Raw genomic sequence first — 18,824 nt, 5'->3', positions numbered from 1 at the left:
ATATGTACAAGTACAATAAATAGAGTAATAAATCTGTACAAATATATACAAGTGCTGTGGGGAGGGGAAGGAGGTAGGGCCGGGGGGATGGGGAAGAGGAGAGGAAAAAGGGGGCTCAGTCTGGGAAGGCCAGCTGTGTGACCTTGGGCAAGTCACTTCACTTCTCTGGGCCTCAGTTCCCTCATCTGTAAAATGGGGATGAAGACTGTGAGCCCCGCGGGGGGCAACCTGGTCACCTTGTAACCCCCCCAGCGCTTAGAACAGTGCTTTGCACATAGTAAGCGCTTAATAAATGCCATTATTATTATTATTATTATTATTATTATTATTATTATTATTATTAGACGGGTTCATCTTCCCAAATCTACTTACTTCTACCAGGGTCCAGCCTTTGACTTGCTTGCACTGTGGGGGGAGTTGAAGCACATCCAGGTGATAAACGCCGCCCAGCGGGGTGAACTGATGCAGATCGACCACGTTCTCCCCGAGGTCGTCCTCCGACTGGCTCTCCGATTCTTCCAGCTGGAATTTCATGGGATCTAAAAATCAAGGAGATTTCAGACTGTTGCCACTGTTCAGCTCGGCGTACAATTTTGAATACAGGGGGGGATGAAAAGACAAGCAAACCATCAATATTCATTCATTCATTCAACCGTATTTATTGAGCGCTTACTGTGCGCAGAGCACTTTACTAAGCGCTTGGGAAGCACAATGCGGCAACATATAGAGACGGTCCCGACCCAACAACGGGCTCACAGTCTAAAGGGGGCAGTCAGACAACAAAATAAAACAAGTAGACAGGTGTCAACGCCATCAAAATAGATAAATAGAATTATAGATCTATACACATATATATGTACGTGCTTAATAAATGTGTTTGATAATTGCCATCATTATATATATATATACATTATAGATATACAGTATCTATTATAGATATGATATATAGATATCTATAGATATATATTTATAGATATATAGTATCTATCATAGATATATTATATGGATATCTATGGCTATAGATATATAGAGCTATAGATATCCATATAATAATTGCCATCATTATAAATATATGTATACATTATATACATTATAGATATATAGTATCTATTATAGATAGATTATATAGATATCTATAGATATATATTTATAGATATATAGCATCTATCATAGATATATTATATGGATATCTATAGCTATAAATATATAGAGCTATAGATATCCATATAATAATTGCCATCATTATATATGTATATATTATTATATATATGTACGTTATAGATATATAGTATCTATTGTAGATTATATAGATATCTATAGATATATATTTATAGATATATAGTGTCTATTATAGATATATGGGTACCTATAGCTATAGATATATAGATATAGATAGATAAAGATATATAGCTATAGGTATCCATATAATATATATCTGTAGATATATAGCTATAGATATCTATATATAATATAGATATATTATAGATATAAAGTATCTATTGATCTATAGTATCTATTGACCACTTCTGTGTGCAGAGCGCTGTACTAAGCGCTTGGGGAGAGTACAATAAAGAGAACTGTCTAGTCACCATAAAAAATGGCAGGGCTTTATCTAGTTGTCGCATAGTGTGAGGTACAGTTCAGTGTCATGACTAGGCCTCAATTTTTCAACGGAAATCTGTAATGATAATAATAATAATAATGGTATTTGTTAATAATGATGGCATTTATTAAGTGCTTACTATGTGCAAAGCTCTGTTCTAAGCACTGGGGAGGTTACAAAGTGATCAGTTTGTCCCACGGGGGGCTCACAGTCTTAATCCCCATTTTCCAGATGAGGTAACTGAGGCCCAGAGAAGTTAAGTGGCTTACCCAAAGTCACACAGCTGACAATTGGTGGAGCCGGGATTTGAACCATTCATTCATTCATTCATTCATTCAATCGTATTTATTGAGCGCTTACTGTGTGCAGAGCACTGGACTAAACACTTGGGAAGTACAAGTTGGCAACATATAGAGACGGCCCCTACCCAACAGCGGGCTCACAGTCTAGAATGGGGAGACAGACGACAAAACAAAACATATTAACAAAATAAAATAAATAGAATAAATATGTACAAGTAAAATAAATAGAGTAATAAATATGTGCAAACATATATACATATAAACAGGTTCTGTGGGGAGGGGAAGGAGGTAAGGCAGGGGAGAAGGGGAGAGAAAGGAGGGGGCTCAGTCTGGGAAGGCCACCTGGAGGAGGTGAGCTCTCAGTAGGGCTTTGAAGGGAGGAAGAGAGTGAGCTTGGCAGATGTGTGGAAGGAGGGCATTCCGGGCCAGGGGGAGGACGTGGGCTGGGGGTCGACGGCAGGACGGGCAAGAACAAGGCCCAGTGAGGATGTTAGTGGCAGAGGAGCGGAGGGTGCGGGCTGGGCTGCAGAAGGAGAGAAGGGAGGTGAGGTAGGAGGGGGCCAGGGGATGGACAGTCTTGAAGCCCAGGGTGAGGAGTTTTTCCCTGATGTGTAGGTTGATTGGTAGCGAATGGAGATTTTTGAGGAGGGGAGTAACATGCCCAGAGCGCTTCTGCACAAAGATGATCCGGGCAGCAGTGTGAAGTATAGATTGAATTGGGGAGAACCGGTGACCTCTGACTCCAAAGCCCATGCTCTTTCCACTGAGCCACGCTGCTTCTCCACTGAGCCACGCTGTTAAATGCTTACTATGTGCTAGGCCCTGTTCTAAGTGCTTTGGTGGATACAAGCAAACATATATGCAGGTGCTGTGGGGAGGGGAAGGAGGTAAGGCGGGGGGGATGGGGAGGGGGAGGAAGGGGAGAGGAAGGAGGGGGCTTCTCCCACTCCCTTCTGCATCGCCCTGATTTGCTCCCTTTATTCACCCTTCTCTCAGCCTCTCTTGCTGGACACCGTAGCAAGGGCTCATGCCTGCAAAATAATCTCCTCCTCTTTTCCCTTTCCATAGTCATCCCTTTGGGAGACAACTGGTACCAAAGTCTTCCAGGAAGATTTGCTCGGGTAACTACTTCCCAAGACTCCTAGCCCACCTCAGTGGCTTCATGAGCCTCCTCGCTGACCTCCCTTCCTCCTGTCTCTCCCCACTCCAGTCCAGACTTCACCCTGCGGCCCGCATCATTTTTCTACCAAACCATTCAGTGCATAATAATAATAATAATAATGGCATTTATTAAGCGCTTACTATGTGCAGATCACTGTTCTAAGCGCTGGGGAGGTTACAAGGTGATCAGGTTGTCCCACGGGGGGCTCACAGTCTTCATCCCCATTTTACAGATGAGGTAACTGAGGCCCAGAGAAGTGAAGTGACTTGCCCAAAGTCACACAGCTGACAAGTGGCAGAGCCGGGACTTGAACCCATGATCTCTGACTCCAAAGCCCGGGCTCCTTCCACTGAGCCACGCTGCTTCTAGGAGTGCATGTCTCCCCACTCCTCAAGACCCTCCAGGGGTTGCCCATCTAGAGAAGTAGCGCGGCTCAGTGGAAAAAGCCCGGGCTTTGAAGTCAGAGGTCACGGGTTCAAATCCCAGCTCCGCCAATTGTTAGCCGTGTGACTTTGGGCAAGTCACTTCATCATCATCATCATCATCATCAATCCTATTTATTGAGCGCTTACTGTGTGCAGAGCACTGTACTAAGCGCTTGGGAAGTACAAATTGGCAACACATAGAGACAGTCCCTACCCAACAGTGGGCTCACAGTCTAAAAGGGGGAGACAGACAACAAAACCAAACATACCAACAAAATAAAATAAATAGGATAGATATGTACAATAAATAAATAAATAAATAAATAGAGTAATAAATATGTACAACCATAACATACGCATACAACTTCACTGCTTTGGGCCTCAGTTCCCCCATCTATAAAATGGGGGTTAAGACTGTGAGCCCCACGTGGGACAACCTGATCAGCTTGTAACCTCCCCAGCACTTAGAACAGTGCTTTGCACATGCTTAATAAATGCCATTATTATTATTATTATCTACCACCACAGCAAACAGAAACTCCTCACCAGTGGTTTCAAATCAGTCGATCCCCTTGCCCCTTCCTCCCTCACCTCACTGCTCTCCAACTGCAACCCAGCCCGCACATTTTGCTCCTCTAACTCCAACCTGTACTTTGATCATGGCTATCGCTCCGCCATACCCTCACCCGAGTCCTGCCTCTGGCCTAAGCGCCTTCCCTCTTCATATCCAACAGACGATGACTTTCCCCACCTTCAAAGTCTTATCGAAGGCCCGTCTCCTCCAAGAGGCCTTCCCTGACTAAGCCCCTCCTTTCCCCTTCTCCCACTCCCTTCTGCATCGCCCTTTATTCACCCTTCTCTCAGCCCCACAGTGCTTATGCGCATATCTGTAATTGATTTATTTCTATTAATGTCTGGCTGCCCCTCTAGACTGTAATAATAATAATAATAACGGCATTTATTAAGCGCTTACTATGTGCAAAGCACTGTTCTAAGCACTGGGGAGGTTACAAGATGATCAGGTTGTCCCACAGAGGGCTTACAGTCAATCCCCATTTTACAGATGAGGGAACTGAGGCCCAGAGAAGTGAAGTGACTTGCCCAAAGTCACACAGCTGACTGGGATTTGAACCCATGACCTCTGACTCCAAAGCCCGTGCTCTTTCCGCTGAGCCACGCTGCTTCTCTAAGTTTGTTGTGGGTAGGGAATGTATCTCTATATGTTGCCAACTTGTAATAATGATATTTATTAAGCGCTTACTATGCGCAAAGCACCATTCTAAGCACTGGGGAGGTTACAAGGTGATCAGGTTGTCCCACAGGGGGCTCACAGTCTTCATCCCCATTTTTCAAAAGAGAGAACTGAGGCCCAGAGAAGTTAAGTGATTTGCCCCAAGTCACACAGCTGACAATTGGCGGAGCCAGGATTTGAACCCGTGACCTCTGACTTCAAAACCCGGGCTCTTTCCACTGAGCCACGCTGCTTCTCTGCTGCTTGTACTTCCCAAGCTCTTAGTACAGTGCTCTGCACACAGTGAGTGCTCAATAAATACGACTGAATGAATGCATGTCTACCAACTCTGTTGTATCTTTATATTGTACTTTCCCAAGGTCTCGGCACAGTGCTCCGCACATAGTAGCAGTATGACTTAGTAGAGAGAGCTTGGGCCTGGGAGTCGAACGAACCTGGGTTCTAATCCCCATTCCGCCAACTTGTCTGCTGTGTGGCCTTAGGCAAATCACTTAACATCTCTGGGCCTCAGTTACTTCATCTGTAAAATGGGGATTAAGACTGTGAGAGCCATGTGGGATACGGTCCTCAACTCCCCCCTCACCCCTCCCCATCGCCCCGACTCCGTCCCCTTTTTTTTTTTAATGGCATTTATTAAGCGCTTACTATGTGCAAAGCACTGTTCTAAGCGCTGGGGAGGTTACAAGGTGATCAGGTTGTCCCACGGGGGGCTCACAGTCTTAATCCCCATTTTACAGATGAGGTAACTGAGGCCCAGAGAAGTGAAGTGACTTGCCCAAAGTCACACAGCTGACAATTGGCAGAGCCGGGATTTGAACCCCTGACCTCTGACTCCAAAACCTGTGCTCTTTCCACTGAGCCACGCTGCTTCTCCATAATGTGGGGCTCACAGTCTTAATCCCCATTTCACAGATGGGGTAACTGAGGCGCAGAGAAGTTAAGTGACTTACCCAAAGTCACACAGCTGACAATTGGCGGAGCCGGGATTTGAACCCATGACCTCTGACTCCCAAGTCCGGGCTCTTTCCACTGAGCCATGCTGCTTTTCTCTACCCGCCCTCCCTGCCCCACAGTACTTGCGTATATATGGACATATTTATAATTCTATTTATTTGTAATTAATGCCTGTTCACTTGTTTCAATGTGTGTATATATATATATACACACATTGAAACAAGTGAACAGGCATTTATATAATATATTAATTAATATATAATATATAAATATATATATATAATTCTATCTACTTATATTGATGCTATTGATGCCTGTTTACTTGTTTTGATCTCTGTCTCCCCCCTTCTAGCCTTCGAGCCCGTTATGGGCAGGGATTGTTTCTCTCTGCTGCTGAATTGTACTATCCAAACGCTTATTACAGTGCTCTTTTTCCACATTAAGCGCTCAATAAATGATTGAATGAATGAATCAATCGATCAATCATATTTATTGAGCGCTTATTGTGTGCAGAGCACTGTACTAAGCGCTTGGGAAGTACAAGTTGGCAACATATAGAGACAGTCCATACCCAGCAGTGCGCTCACAGTCTGAAAAGGGGGAGACAGAGAACAAAACCGAACATACTAACAAAATAAAATAAATAGAATAGATATGTACAAGTAAAATAAATAAATAAATAGAGTAATAAATATGTACAAACATATATACATATATACAGGTGAATGAGAATGAATGAATGAATGAGAAGCAGCATGGCTTGGTGGAAAGAGCCCGGGCTTGGGAGTCAGAGGTCATGGGTTCAAATCCCGGCTCCGCGACTTGCCAGCTGTGTGACTTTGGGCAAGTCACTTCACTTCTCTGGGCCTCAGTTCCCTCATCTGTAAAACGGGGATTAAGACTGTGAGCCCCACTTGGGACAACCTGATCACCTTGTATCCTCCCCAGCACTTAGAACAATGCTCTGCACACAGTAAGCGCTTAACAAATGCAGTTATTATTATTATTATTATTATTATTATTATTATGAATGAATGACTGTGTCCAATCTGATTAGATTGCATCTACCTAGCTCGACACATGGTAACAGCTTAACACATACCATCATTATTAATAATACTAATAATAATTATGGTCTTTGTTAAGCACTTATTATGTGCCAAGCACTCTTCCAAGCACTGGGGTAGATACAAGGCAATCAGGTTGTCCCACGTGAGGCTCACAGTTTAATCCCCATTTTCCAGATGAGGGAACTGAGGCACAGAAAAGTTAAGTGGCTTGCACAGGGTCACAGGGCAGACAAGTGGAGAGCCGGGATTAGAACCCACATCCTATAGTAAGTGCTCAGTAAAGACAACTGACTGGTTGATGGATGCCTCCCAGCAGAATTACCCAGGCAACTGGTACATAGGTCTCCCAAGAAGAGTTACCCTGGCAACCACTACATCAGTCTCCCAGCAAGAGTTATTCATTTGTTTCATTCATTCAAGCATATTTATTGAGCACTTACTGTGTGCAGAGCACTGTACTAAGGGCTTGGAAAGTACAATGAGGCAACATAGAGAGTCCCTCCCCAACAACGGGCTCACAGTCTAGAAGGGGGAGACAGACAGCAAAACAGAACAAGTAGACATGTGTCAATATCATCAAAATAAATAGAATTATAGATATCTACACATCATTAATAAAATAGAGTAGTAAATATGTACAAATATACACAAGTGCTGTAGGGAGGGGAAGGGGGTAGGGCAGAGGGAGGGAGTGGAGGCAATGAGGAGGGGAGGAGGAGCAGAGGATAAGGGAGAGGCTCAGTGTGGGAAGGCCTCCTGGAGGAGGTGAGCCCTCAGTAGGGCTTTGAAGGGAGGAAGAGAGCTAGCTTGGCGGATGGGCGGAGGGAGGGCATTCCAGGCCCGGGGGAGGATGTGGGCCGGGGGTCGATGGCGGGACAGGCGGGAATGAGGTACAGTGAGGAGGTTAGCGGCGGAGGAGCGGAGGGTGCGGGCTGGGCTGGAGAAGGAGAGAAGGGAGATGAGGTAGGAGGGGGCGAGGGGATGGATGGACAGCCTTGAAGCCCAGGGTGAGGAGTTTCTGCCTGATGCGCAGATTGGTAGCCACTGGAGATTTTTGAGGAGGGGAGTAACATGCCCAGAGTGCTTCTGGACAAAGACAATCTGGACAGCAGCATGAAGTATAGATTGAAATGGGGAGAAACAGGAGGATGGGAGATCAGAGAGGAGGCTGATGCAGTAATCCAGTCGGGATAGGATTAGCGATTGGGTAGCGGTTTGGATGGAGAGGAAAGGGCGGATCTTGGCAATGTTGTGGAGGTGAGTTGCCCAGGCAACTACTACCCAAGTCTCCCAGCAAGGGATACCCAGGCTACACAAATCTCCAAAGCAACAGTGAGTTGAGCAGGATGCTGGAGAAGCAGTGTGGCTTAGTGGAAAGAGCACAGGCTTGAGAGGCAGAGGTCGTGGGTTCTAATCCCTACTCCACCACTTGTCAGCTGTGTGATTCTGGGCAAGTCACTTCAGTCCTCTGTGCCTCAGTTCCCTCATCTGTAAAATGGGGATTAAGACTGTGAGCCCCATTTAGGACAGCCTGATGACCTTGTATTTACCCCAGTGCTTAGAACGGTGCTTGGCACATAGTAAGCACTTAACCAATACCATTATTGTTATCATTATTAAGTTTCAGGGTACGATCTGAGCCATTGCTTTAAGAGCCTATTCCTTCTCCCCAACCCAGAGACCCTAATAGCAGATGACCCCTGGCATGGAGGATTGCGGGGCGGGGAGAGGGGGCTCTGTGAAAAATCCCTCTCCCCTTGTACCCAGCACTAGAGGAGAGGGGAAGAGATTTGCCCGGTCCTCAGAAACACGCCAACATCAGCAGATGGTGACTGTTCATTCATTCATTCACTCATTCAATCATATTTACTGAGCGCTTACTATGTGCAGAGCACTGTACTAAGCGCTTGGGAAGTACAAGTTGGCAACATAGAGAGATGGTCCCTACCCGACAATGGGTTCACAGTCTAGAAGGGGGAGACAGACAACAAAACAAAACATGTGGATAGGTGTCGAGTCATCAGAACAAATAGAAATGAAGCTAGATGCACATCATTAACAAAATAAATAGAATAGTAAATATGGACAAGTAAAATAGAGTAATAAATCTGTACAAACATATATACAGGTGCTGTGGGGAGGGGAAGGAGGTAAGGCGGGGGTATAATAATAATAACAATAATACTAATGATGGCATTTATTAAGCGCTTACTATGTGCAAAGCATTCATTCATTCAATCGTATTTATTGAGCTCTTACTGTGTGCAGAGCACTGTACTAAGTGCTTGGGAAGTACAAATTGGCAACATATAGAGACGGTCCCTACCCAACAGTGAGCTCACAGTCTAGAAGCACTGTTCTAAGTGCTGGGGAGGGTACAAGGTGATCAGGTTGTCCCATGGGGGGCTCACAGTCTTCATCCCCATTTTGCAGATGAGGTAACTGAGGCCCAGAGAAGTTAAGTGACTTGCCCAAGTCATGGGATGGGGAGGAGGAGAGGTAAAAGGGGGTTCAGTCTGGGAAGGCCTCCTGGAGGAGGTGAGCTCTCAGTAGGGCTTTGAAGGGAGGAAGAGAGCTAGCTTGGTGGATGGGCAGAGGGAGGCCATTCCAGGCCAGGGGGAGGACGGGGGCCGGGGGTCGACGGCGGGACAGGCGAGAACGAGGGACAGTGAGGAGGTTAGCGGCAGAGGAGCGGAGGGTGCGGGCTGAGTTCCCCATAGCTCCCTGAAGGGAGCAACCCCCGCCACACTGGAAGCCCGGAGGAGGCGGCCCCGACTTGCCCTGGGAAGGTAACGGAAAGAAGGAAAAGAGCTGGGCTGGAAACAGCGGACCTAAATAATCACTGTGGAATGTGCTACGGTGCTTACCGTGTGCCAGACACTGTACTATGCGCTGGGGTGGACTCAAGCCAATCGGGTCGGACGCAGTCCCTGTCCCGCGTGGGGCTCACAGTCTTCATCCCCATTGGACAGATGAGGGAACCGAGGCCCAGAGAAGTGAAGTGACTTGCCCAGGGTCACATGGCAGAGAAGTGGAGAGATTAGAACTCGTGACCACCGCTGCTTCTCTATCTGGGCTCAAAACCCCATTCCAAAGGAGATAATGGGACCGCCAAGGGACGAGAGAAGGAAATTAACACTCATTGAGCACTTAGTACAGCGCAAAAGAGCTTACTACATGCTCAAGTCCTTTAAACCTTAGTACAGTGGTCAAGCACTATACACCCCCATCTAGACTGTAAGTTCCTTTGGACGGGGAGACGTGGCTACCAACGCTGTTGTACTGCACTCTCCCAGGCACTTAGTACAGAGCTCTGCACACTAAATGCTCACTGTATATATGTATATATGTTTGTGCATATTTATTACTCTATTTATTTATTTATTTATTTATTTATTTATTTATTTTACTTGTACATATCTATTCTATTTATTTTATTTAATATGTTTGGTTTTGTTCTCTGTCTCCCCCTTCTAGACTGTGAGCCCACGGTTGGGTAGGGACCATCTCTATATGTTGCCAATTTGTACTTCCCAAGCGCTTAGTACAGTGCTCTGCACACAGTAAGCGCTCAATAAATACGATTGATTATGATGATTACTCTATTTATTTATTTATTTATTTTACTTGTACATATCTATTCTATTTATTTTACTTTGTTAATATGTTTGGTTTTGTTCTCTGTCTCCCCCTTCTAGACTGAGCCCACTGTTGGGTAGGGACCATCTCTAGATGTTGCCAACTTGGACTTCCCAAGCGCTTAGTACAGTGCTCTGCACACAGTAAGCGCTCAATAAATACAATTGATTGATTGATTGATTGACGGGGAGATGTGGCTACCAATGCTGTTGTACTGCACTCTCCCAGGCACTCAGTACAGGGCTCTGCACACTAAATGCTCACTGTATATATGTATATATGTTTGTACATATTTATTACTCTATTATTTATTTATTTGTACATATCTATTCTATTTATTTTATTTTGTTAATACGTTTGGTTTTGTTCTCTGTCTCCCCCTCCTAGACTGCGAGCCCACTGTTGGGTAGGGACCGTCTCTAGATGTTGCCAACTTGGACTTCCCAAGCGCTTAGTACAGTGCTCTGCACAAAGTAAGCGCTCAATAAATACGATTGATTGATTGATTGACGGGGAGATGTGGCTACCAACGCTGTTGTACTGCACTCTCCCAGGCACTCAGTACAGGGCTCTGCACACTAAATGCTCACTGTATATATGTATATATGTTTGTACATATTTATTACTCTATTTATTTATTTATTTGTACATATCTATTCTATTTATTTTATTTTGTTAATACATTTGGTTTTGTTCTCTGTCTCCCCCTCCTAGACTGCGAGCCCACTGTTGGGTAGGGACTGTCTCTAGATGTTGCCAACTTGTACTTCCCAAGCGCTTAGTACAGTGCTCTGCACACAGTAAGCGCTCAATAAATACGATTGATTGATTGATTGATTGATGGGGAGACATGGCTACCAACGCTGTTGTACTGCACTCTCCCAGGCACTTAGTACAGAGCTCTACACACTAAATGTTCACCGTATATATGTATATATGTTTGTACATATTTATTATTCTATTTATTTCACTTGTACATATCTATTCTATTCATTTTATTTTGTTAATATGTTTGGTTTTGTTCTCTGTCTCCCCCTTCTAGACTGTGAGCCCACTGTTGGGTAGGGACCGTCTCTAGATGTTGCCAACTTGTACTTTCCAAGCGCTTAGTCCAGTGCTCTGCACACAGTAAGCGCTCAATAAATACGATTGATTGATTGACTACTTCTGCATTAATTGTGAATGCCCTGCACACAGTAAGCACTCAATAAATACAATTAAAGGAATGAATGAATGAATGTTAGTAACTGTAGTAGATGTCTGTTATGGGCAGGGAATGTTCCTGTTTATTGTTATATTGTCCTTTCCCAAGCATTTAGTACAGTGCTCTGCACAGAGTAAGAGCTCAATAAATATGACTGAATGAATATGAAGTTCTTACTCAAGCGCTTAGTATAGTGCTTTGCACACAGTAAGCGCTCAATACATACGATTGATTGATTACTCTATGCAGAGCACTGCCCTAAACTCAGGGAAAGAATATACAGAAGGTATGCTTTTGTAGGGGCTTGCAATCTAAAGACACTAATCACTATTAAGACACTAAGCGCTTAGAACAGTGCTTGGCACATAGTAGGTGCTTAATAAACACCATCATCATCATTAAGATTATTATTATTATTTTTAAGACATTAATGACTACCAAGACGCTAATTGATTCTGTTGAGTCCAGCCTTCAGAGAAGCAGCGTGGCTCAGTGGAAAGAGCCCGGGCTTGGGAGTCAGAGGTCATGGGTTCGAATTCCAGCTCAGCCACTTGTCAGCTGTGTGACCTTGGGCAAGTCACTTCACTGGGCCTCAGTTACCTCATCTGTAAAATGGGGATGAAGACTGTGAGCCCCCCGTGGGACAACCTGGTCACCTTGTATCCCCCCGCAGCGCTTAGAACAGCGTTTCGCCCATTGTAAATGCTTAACAAATACCACCATTATTATTATTATTATTATTCAGATGTGTTAGGTTGAGCGGTTGTTTGGGAAAATACCTGAGAGTGAAGAAGTGCATTCTCTTATTGATATTTTATCCTCTTCCTCTCCTGCTTTCTCTTCCACCCCTTCTCCAATGACAGCGGAACTCTATGCGGGCAAAGAATCCGTGGTTAGACTACTACAGCTGCTTCATTCAACCGTATTTATTGAGCACCTACTCTGTGCAGAGTGCTGAACTATCAATCAATCAATCAATCATATTTATTGAGTGCTTACTGTGTGCAGAGCACTGGACTAAGCGCTTGGGAAGTCCAAGTTGGCAACGGATAGAGACAGTCCCTAACCAACAGTGGGCTCACAGTCTAAAAGGGGGAGACAGACAACAAAACCAAACAAAACCAAACATACTAACAAAATAAAATAAATAGAATAGATAGATAATAATAATAGATAATAAAAATAGATATAGAATAGGTAGATAATAATAATAGTAATTGTGGTATTTGTTAAATGCTAGTTGCTGTACTAGTTGCTGAGGTAGGTGATGATCAATCAATCAATCATATTTATTGAGCGCTTACTGTGTGCAGAGCACTGTACTAAGCGCTTGGGAAGTCCAAGTTGGCAACGGATAGAGACAGTCCCTACCCAACAGTGGGCTCACAGTCTAAAAGGGGGAGACAGAGAACAAAACCGAACATAGTAACAAAATAAAATAAATAGAAATGTACAAGTCAAATAAATAGAGTAATAAATCTGTACAAACATATATACATATATACAGGTGCTGTGGGGAAGGGAAGGAGGTTAGATGGGGGGGATGGAGAGGGGGATGAGGGGTGGGAGAGCACAATCAAATAATAAACAGACATATTCTCTGCCCACAATGAATTTACAGTCTAGAGTGGGGAAGATAGACATTAATAGAAATAAATAAAATGACAGATGTGGCTATAAGTGGTGTGGGGCTGGGACAGGGGGGAGAACAAAGGGAGCAAGTCAGGGGGAGTGGGAGAGGAGAAGCAAGACACTTCACTGCTCTGTGCCTCAGTTCCCTCATCTGTAAAGTGGGGATTAGGATTGTGAACCCCATGGGAGACCTGTATATATGTATATATGTTTGTACATATTTATTACTCTATTTATTTATTTATTTTACTTGTACATATCTATTCTATTTATTTTATTTTGTGAGTATGTTTGGTTTTGTTCTCTGTCTCCCCCCTTTTAGACTGTGAGCCCACTGTTGGGTAGGGACTGTCTCTACATGTTGCCAATTTGTACTCCCCAAGCGCTTAGTACAGTGCTCTGCACATAGTAAGCGCTCAATAAATACCATTGATGATGACAGATGGGAGACAAATGATTGGCTTATATCTACCTCGGTGCTCAGTACAGTGCCTGGCATTCATTCATTCATTCAATTCAACTGCATTTACTGAGCGCCTACTGTGTGCAAAGCCCCGTACTAAGCGTTTGGGAGAGTACACTAGAACATCAGACACATTCCCTGCCCACAACGAGGTCACACTCTAGAGGTAAGTGCTTAACAAATACCATTTTTAAAAAAACTTCATTGTACTCTCTCACGCACTTAGTACAGTGTTCCATGCAAAGTAAGTGCTCAACAAATAGCATCGATTGATTTGGTCTTTGTACCCAAAAGGTCACACTAGACAAAGTATAACCAGCAGAGGTGTCTGTCTACTTGTTTTGTTTTGTTGTCGGTCTCCCCCTTCTAGACTGTGAGCCCATTGTTGGGTAGGGACCGTCTCAGAGCTCTGTACTAAGCGCCTGGGAGAGGGCAGTACAACAGAGTTGGTAGCCACGTTTCCCATTGTTCCCTTCCCACTGTTGGGTAGGGACCGTCTCCAGGTGTTGCCGAATTGTACTTTCCAAGTGCTTAGTACAGTGCTCTGCACACAATAAGCGCTCAATAAATACGATTGAATGAATGAATGAATGAATGAAGATAATGCAGAGAAGCAGCATGGCTCAGTGGACAGAGCCCGGGCTTGGGAGTCAGAGGTCATGGGTTCTAATCCCGGCTATACCACATGTCTCCTGTGTGACCTTGGGCAACTCACTTATTATAATGGCATTTATTAAGTGCTTACTATGTGCAAAGCACTGTTCTAAGCGCTGGGGAGGTTACAAGGTGATCAGGTTGTCCCACTGGGGGGGGCCCACAGTCTTCATCCCCATTTTCCAGATGAGGGAACTGAGGCACAGAGAAGTGAAGTGACTTGCCCAAAGTCACACAGCTGACAATTGGTGGAGTCGGTATTTGAACCCATGATCTCTGACTCCAAAGCCTGGGCTCTCTTCCACTGAGCCAGGCTGCTTCTCCACTTCACTTCTCTGTGCCTCAGTTCCCTCATCTGGAAAATGGGGATGAGGACTGTGAGCCCCACGTGGGACAACCTGATCACCTTGTATCCCCCCAGCACTTAGAACAGTGCTTTGCACATAGTAAGCGCTTAACAAATACCATTATTATTATTATTATTATTTTTTTTATTTTTATTGCGATACTTGGACATTTGACCAAAAGATTGTACTCAATGCCCTCTAATGGCCATTTAAAAGGTCCTGCAAAAATAATAATCTTGTTATTTGTTTAGCGCTAATAATAATAATAATAATAATGGTATTTGTTAAATGCTTACTATGTGCTAGGCACTGCACTAAGCGCTGTGGTGGATACAAGCAAATCGGGCTGGACACAGTCCCTGTCCCACATGGGACTCACAGCCTTCATCCCCATTTTCCAGATGAGGGAACTGAGGCCCAGAGAATAACGATAATAATAATAATGGCATTAATTAAGTGCTTACTATGTGCAAAGCACTGTTCTAAGCACTGGGGAGGTTACAAGGTGATCAGGTTGTCTCATGGCGGGCTCACAGTCTTAATCCCCATTTTCCAGATGAGGTCACTGAGCCCCAGAGAAGTGAAGCGACTTGCCCAAAGTCACACAGCTGACAAGTGACAGAATCAGAATTTGAATCCATGACCTCTGACTCCAAAGCCCATGCTCTTTCCACTGAGCCACGCTCAATAAATACGATTGAATGAATACGTGCCAGGCACTGTACTAAACGTTGGGGTGGAGACAAGCAAATCAGGTTAGACACAGTCCCTGCCCCATGTGGGGCTCACAGTCTCAATCCCCATTTTACAGATGAAGGAACTGAGGTTCAGAGAATTAAGTGACTTGCCCAAGGTCACGGGGCAGACAAGGGGCAGAGAGGGGATTAGAACCCATGACCTTCTGATTTCCAGGCCCGGGATCTAGCTGCTACGCCAGGCTGCTTGGTGAGCTGCCCTCAGGAAATGCTCGGGTAGAAACAAGTGACTCGGGGGAGACCGTCCCTCTCCCACCTGGGGCTCGCAATCTAAGTAGTAGTAGTAATAATAATAATAATAATAATAATAATAATAATAATAATAATAGCATTTATTAAGTGTTTACTATGTGCAAAGCACTGTTCTCAGGGGACACTGTCCCTCTCCTGCATGGGGCTCACAATCTAAGTAATAATAATAATAATAATGGCATTTTTTAAGTGCTTACTATGCGCAAAGCACTGTTCTAAGCACTGGGGAGGTTACAAGGTGATCAGGTTGCCCCATGGGGGGCTCACAGTCTTCATCCCCATTTTACAGATGAGGGCACTGAGGCCCAGAGAAGCGAAGTGACTTGCCCAAAGTCACACAGCTGACAAGCGGCGGAGTCTGGATTTGAACCCATGACCCCTGACTCCAAAACCCGGGCTCTTTCTGCCGCACCACGCTGCTTCCAAGGAGGGAGAACAGGTGAACTGAGGATGGAGGAGTTAAATGACTTGCCCAAGGTCACACAGCAAGCTGTTGGCAGAGATGGGATTAGAACCCAGGTCTTCTGCCTCCCAATCCCATGCCCTTCCCCTGAGGCCACACTGCCCGGCACCTGTCTGCTGGTTTGGCTTTGTTGTCTGTCTCCCCCTTCTAATAATAATAATGGCATTTATTAAGCGCTTACTACGTGCAAAGCACTGTTCTAAGCGCTGGGGGAGGTTAACAAGGTGATCAGGTTGTCCCACGGGGGGCTCATAGTCTTCATCCCCATTTACAGATGAGGGAACTGAAGCCCAGAGAAGTGAAGTGACTTGCCCAAAGTCACACAGCTGACCTGTATATATGTGTATATGTTTGTACATATTTATTACTCTATTTATTTTACTTGTACATTTTTATTCTACTTATTTTATTTTGTTAATATGTTTTGTTTTGTTGTCTGTCTCACCCTTCTAGGCTGTGAGCCCACCGTTGGGTAGGGACCGTCTCTATATGTTGCCAACTTGTACTTCCCAAGCGCTTAGTACAGTGCTCTGCACACAGTAAGCGCTCAATAAATATGACTGAATGAATGAATGAATGAAGCGGTGGAGCCGGGATTTGAACCCATGGCCTCTGACTCCAAAGCCCGGGCTCTTTCCACTGAGCCACGCTGCTTCTAGACTGTGAGCCCGTTGTTGGGTAGGGACCGTCTCTATGTTGCCGATTTGTACTTCCCAAGCGCTTAGTACAGTGCTCTGCACACAGTAAGAACTCAATAAATACAATTGAATGAATGAATGAATGGGGACCGTCTCTATATGTTGCCGCCTTGTACTTCCCAAGCGCTTAGTACAGTGCTCTGCACACAGGAAGCACTCAATAAATACAACAGAATAAATTCATTCATTCAATCAATCGCATTTATTGAGCGCTTACTGTGTGCAGAGCACTGTACTAAGCGCTTGGGATGTACAAGTTGGCAACATATAGAGACGGTCCCCACCCAACAGTGGGCTCACAGTCTAGAAGTAGGAGGAATAGTATTTGTTAAGGACTTACTATGTGCAGAGCACTGTACTAAGCACTGAGAGAGAATACTCCGGTGGGTATTTCATTCATTCATTCAATCGTATTTATTGAGCGCTTACTGTGTGCAGAGCACTGTACTAATAAATGAGTGAACCTAATAAGCTCTTCACAAATACCATTATTATCATCATCATTATCCTCAGCATTAAAGGCTCCTTAATAATTCACAAGGCCCAAGACGACAAACAAGACAGAGATGTGGAGAGTGAAGCAGTGTGGCCTAGTGGCTAGGACATGGGTTCTAATCCCAGCTCCGCTGCTTCTCTGCTGGGTGACTCTGGGCCAGTCACTTCACTTTCTCTAGGCCTCAGTTCCCTCATCTGTAAAATGGGGATTAAGACTGTGAGCCCTGTGTGGATCAGAGACTGTGTCCCATCTGATTAACTTGTATCTACGCCTGCGCTTAGTACAGTAAGAGCTGAAGAAATACCATTATTATTATCATCATCATCTACCCTAGCGTCTAGTACAGCACCTAGCACAATTATCATTATTAACATTAATATTATCCCAGACTGAGCCCCTTCCTTCCTCTCCCCCTTGTCCCCCTCTCCATCCCCCCCCATCTTACCTCCTTCCCTTCCCCACAGCACCTGTATATAGGTATATATGTTTGTACATATTTATTACTCTTTATTTATTTATTTTACTTGTACATATCTATTCTATTTATTTTATTTTGTTAGTATGTTTGGTTTTGTTCTCTGTCTCCCCCTTAACAAATACCACAATTATTATTATTATTACCTACCTCAGCATCTAGCATAGAGTCTAGCATTTAACAAACACCACTATTATGATTATGATTATTATTATCATCTACCCCAGTATCTAGAACAACATCTGGTACTTAACAAATATGACAATTATTATTATCATTATTATTATTATTATTATTATTATTATCAACCCTAGCATTTAGTTCAGCTTTTAGCATTTAACAAATACCACAGTTATTACTGTGTTAATATGTTTTATTTTGTTGTCTGTCTCCCCCTTCTAGACTGTGAGCCCACTGTTGGGTAGGGACCGTCTCTATATGTTGCCAACTTGGACTTCCCAAGCGCTTAGTACAGTGCTCTGCACACAGTAAGCGCTCAATAAATACGATTGATGATGATGATGATGATGAAACGCAAACAGCGCTGTACCTCAGCAACTAGTACAGCAACTAGCATTTAACAAATACCACAATTATTATTATTATTGTTATCTACCTCAGTATCTAGCACAGAGTCTAGCATTTAACAAACACCACTATTATGATTATGATTATTATTGTTATCATCTATCCCAGCACCTAGAACATCATCTGGTACTTAACAAATATGACAATTATTCTTATTGTCATCATCATCATCATCTACCTCAGCAACTAGTACAGCAACTAGCATTTAACAAATACCACAATTATTATTATTATTATCTACCTCAGCATCTAGCACAGAGTCTAGCATTTAACAAACACCACTATTATGATTATGATTATTATTGTTATCATCTACCCCAGTATCTAGAACAACATCTGGTACTTAAAAAATACTACAATTATTATTATCATTATCATCATTATTATTAT

At 43.9% G+C, this 18,824-nt stretch overlaps 1 protein-coding gene across 2 annotated transcripts in view; it reads right to left on the bottom strand.

Annotated features, from left to right (window-relative positions):
• The window catches only part of CFAP94 (cilia and flagella associated protein 94), a 110,018-nt gene that overhangs the window by 28,647 nt on the left and 62,547 nt on the right, over nucleotides 1-18,824 (bottom strand). For both annotated transcript variants that reach the window (XM_038771701.1, XM_038771709.1), the window contains exons 10-11: nucleotides 12,391-12,481; nucleotides 373-539 (exon numbers count right to left, since the gene is read on the bottom strand). In XM_038771701.1, coding sequence (XP_038627629.1) covers nucleotides 373-539; nucleotides 12,391-12,481 — 258 coding nt within the window. The remainder of the gene's footprint in view (nucleotides 1-372; nucleotides 540-12,390; nucleotides 12,482-18,824) is intronic.

This window comes from Tachyglossus aculeatus, chromosome 2 (genome assembly GCF_015852505.1).
Source record: "Tachyglossus aculeatus isolate mTacAcu1 chromosome 2, mTacAcu1.pri, whole genome shotgun sequence".
Lineage (NCBI taxonomy): Eukaryota > Metazoa > Chordata > Mammalia > Monotremata > Tachyglossidae > Tachyglossus > Tachyglossus aculeatus.
Note: the sequence above shows the minus strand (reverse complement) of the source record. Positions and strands in the feature narration are given on the sequence as shown.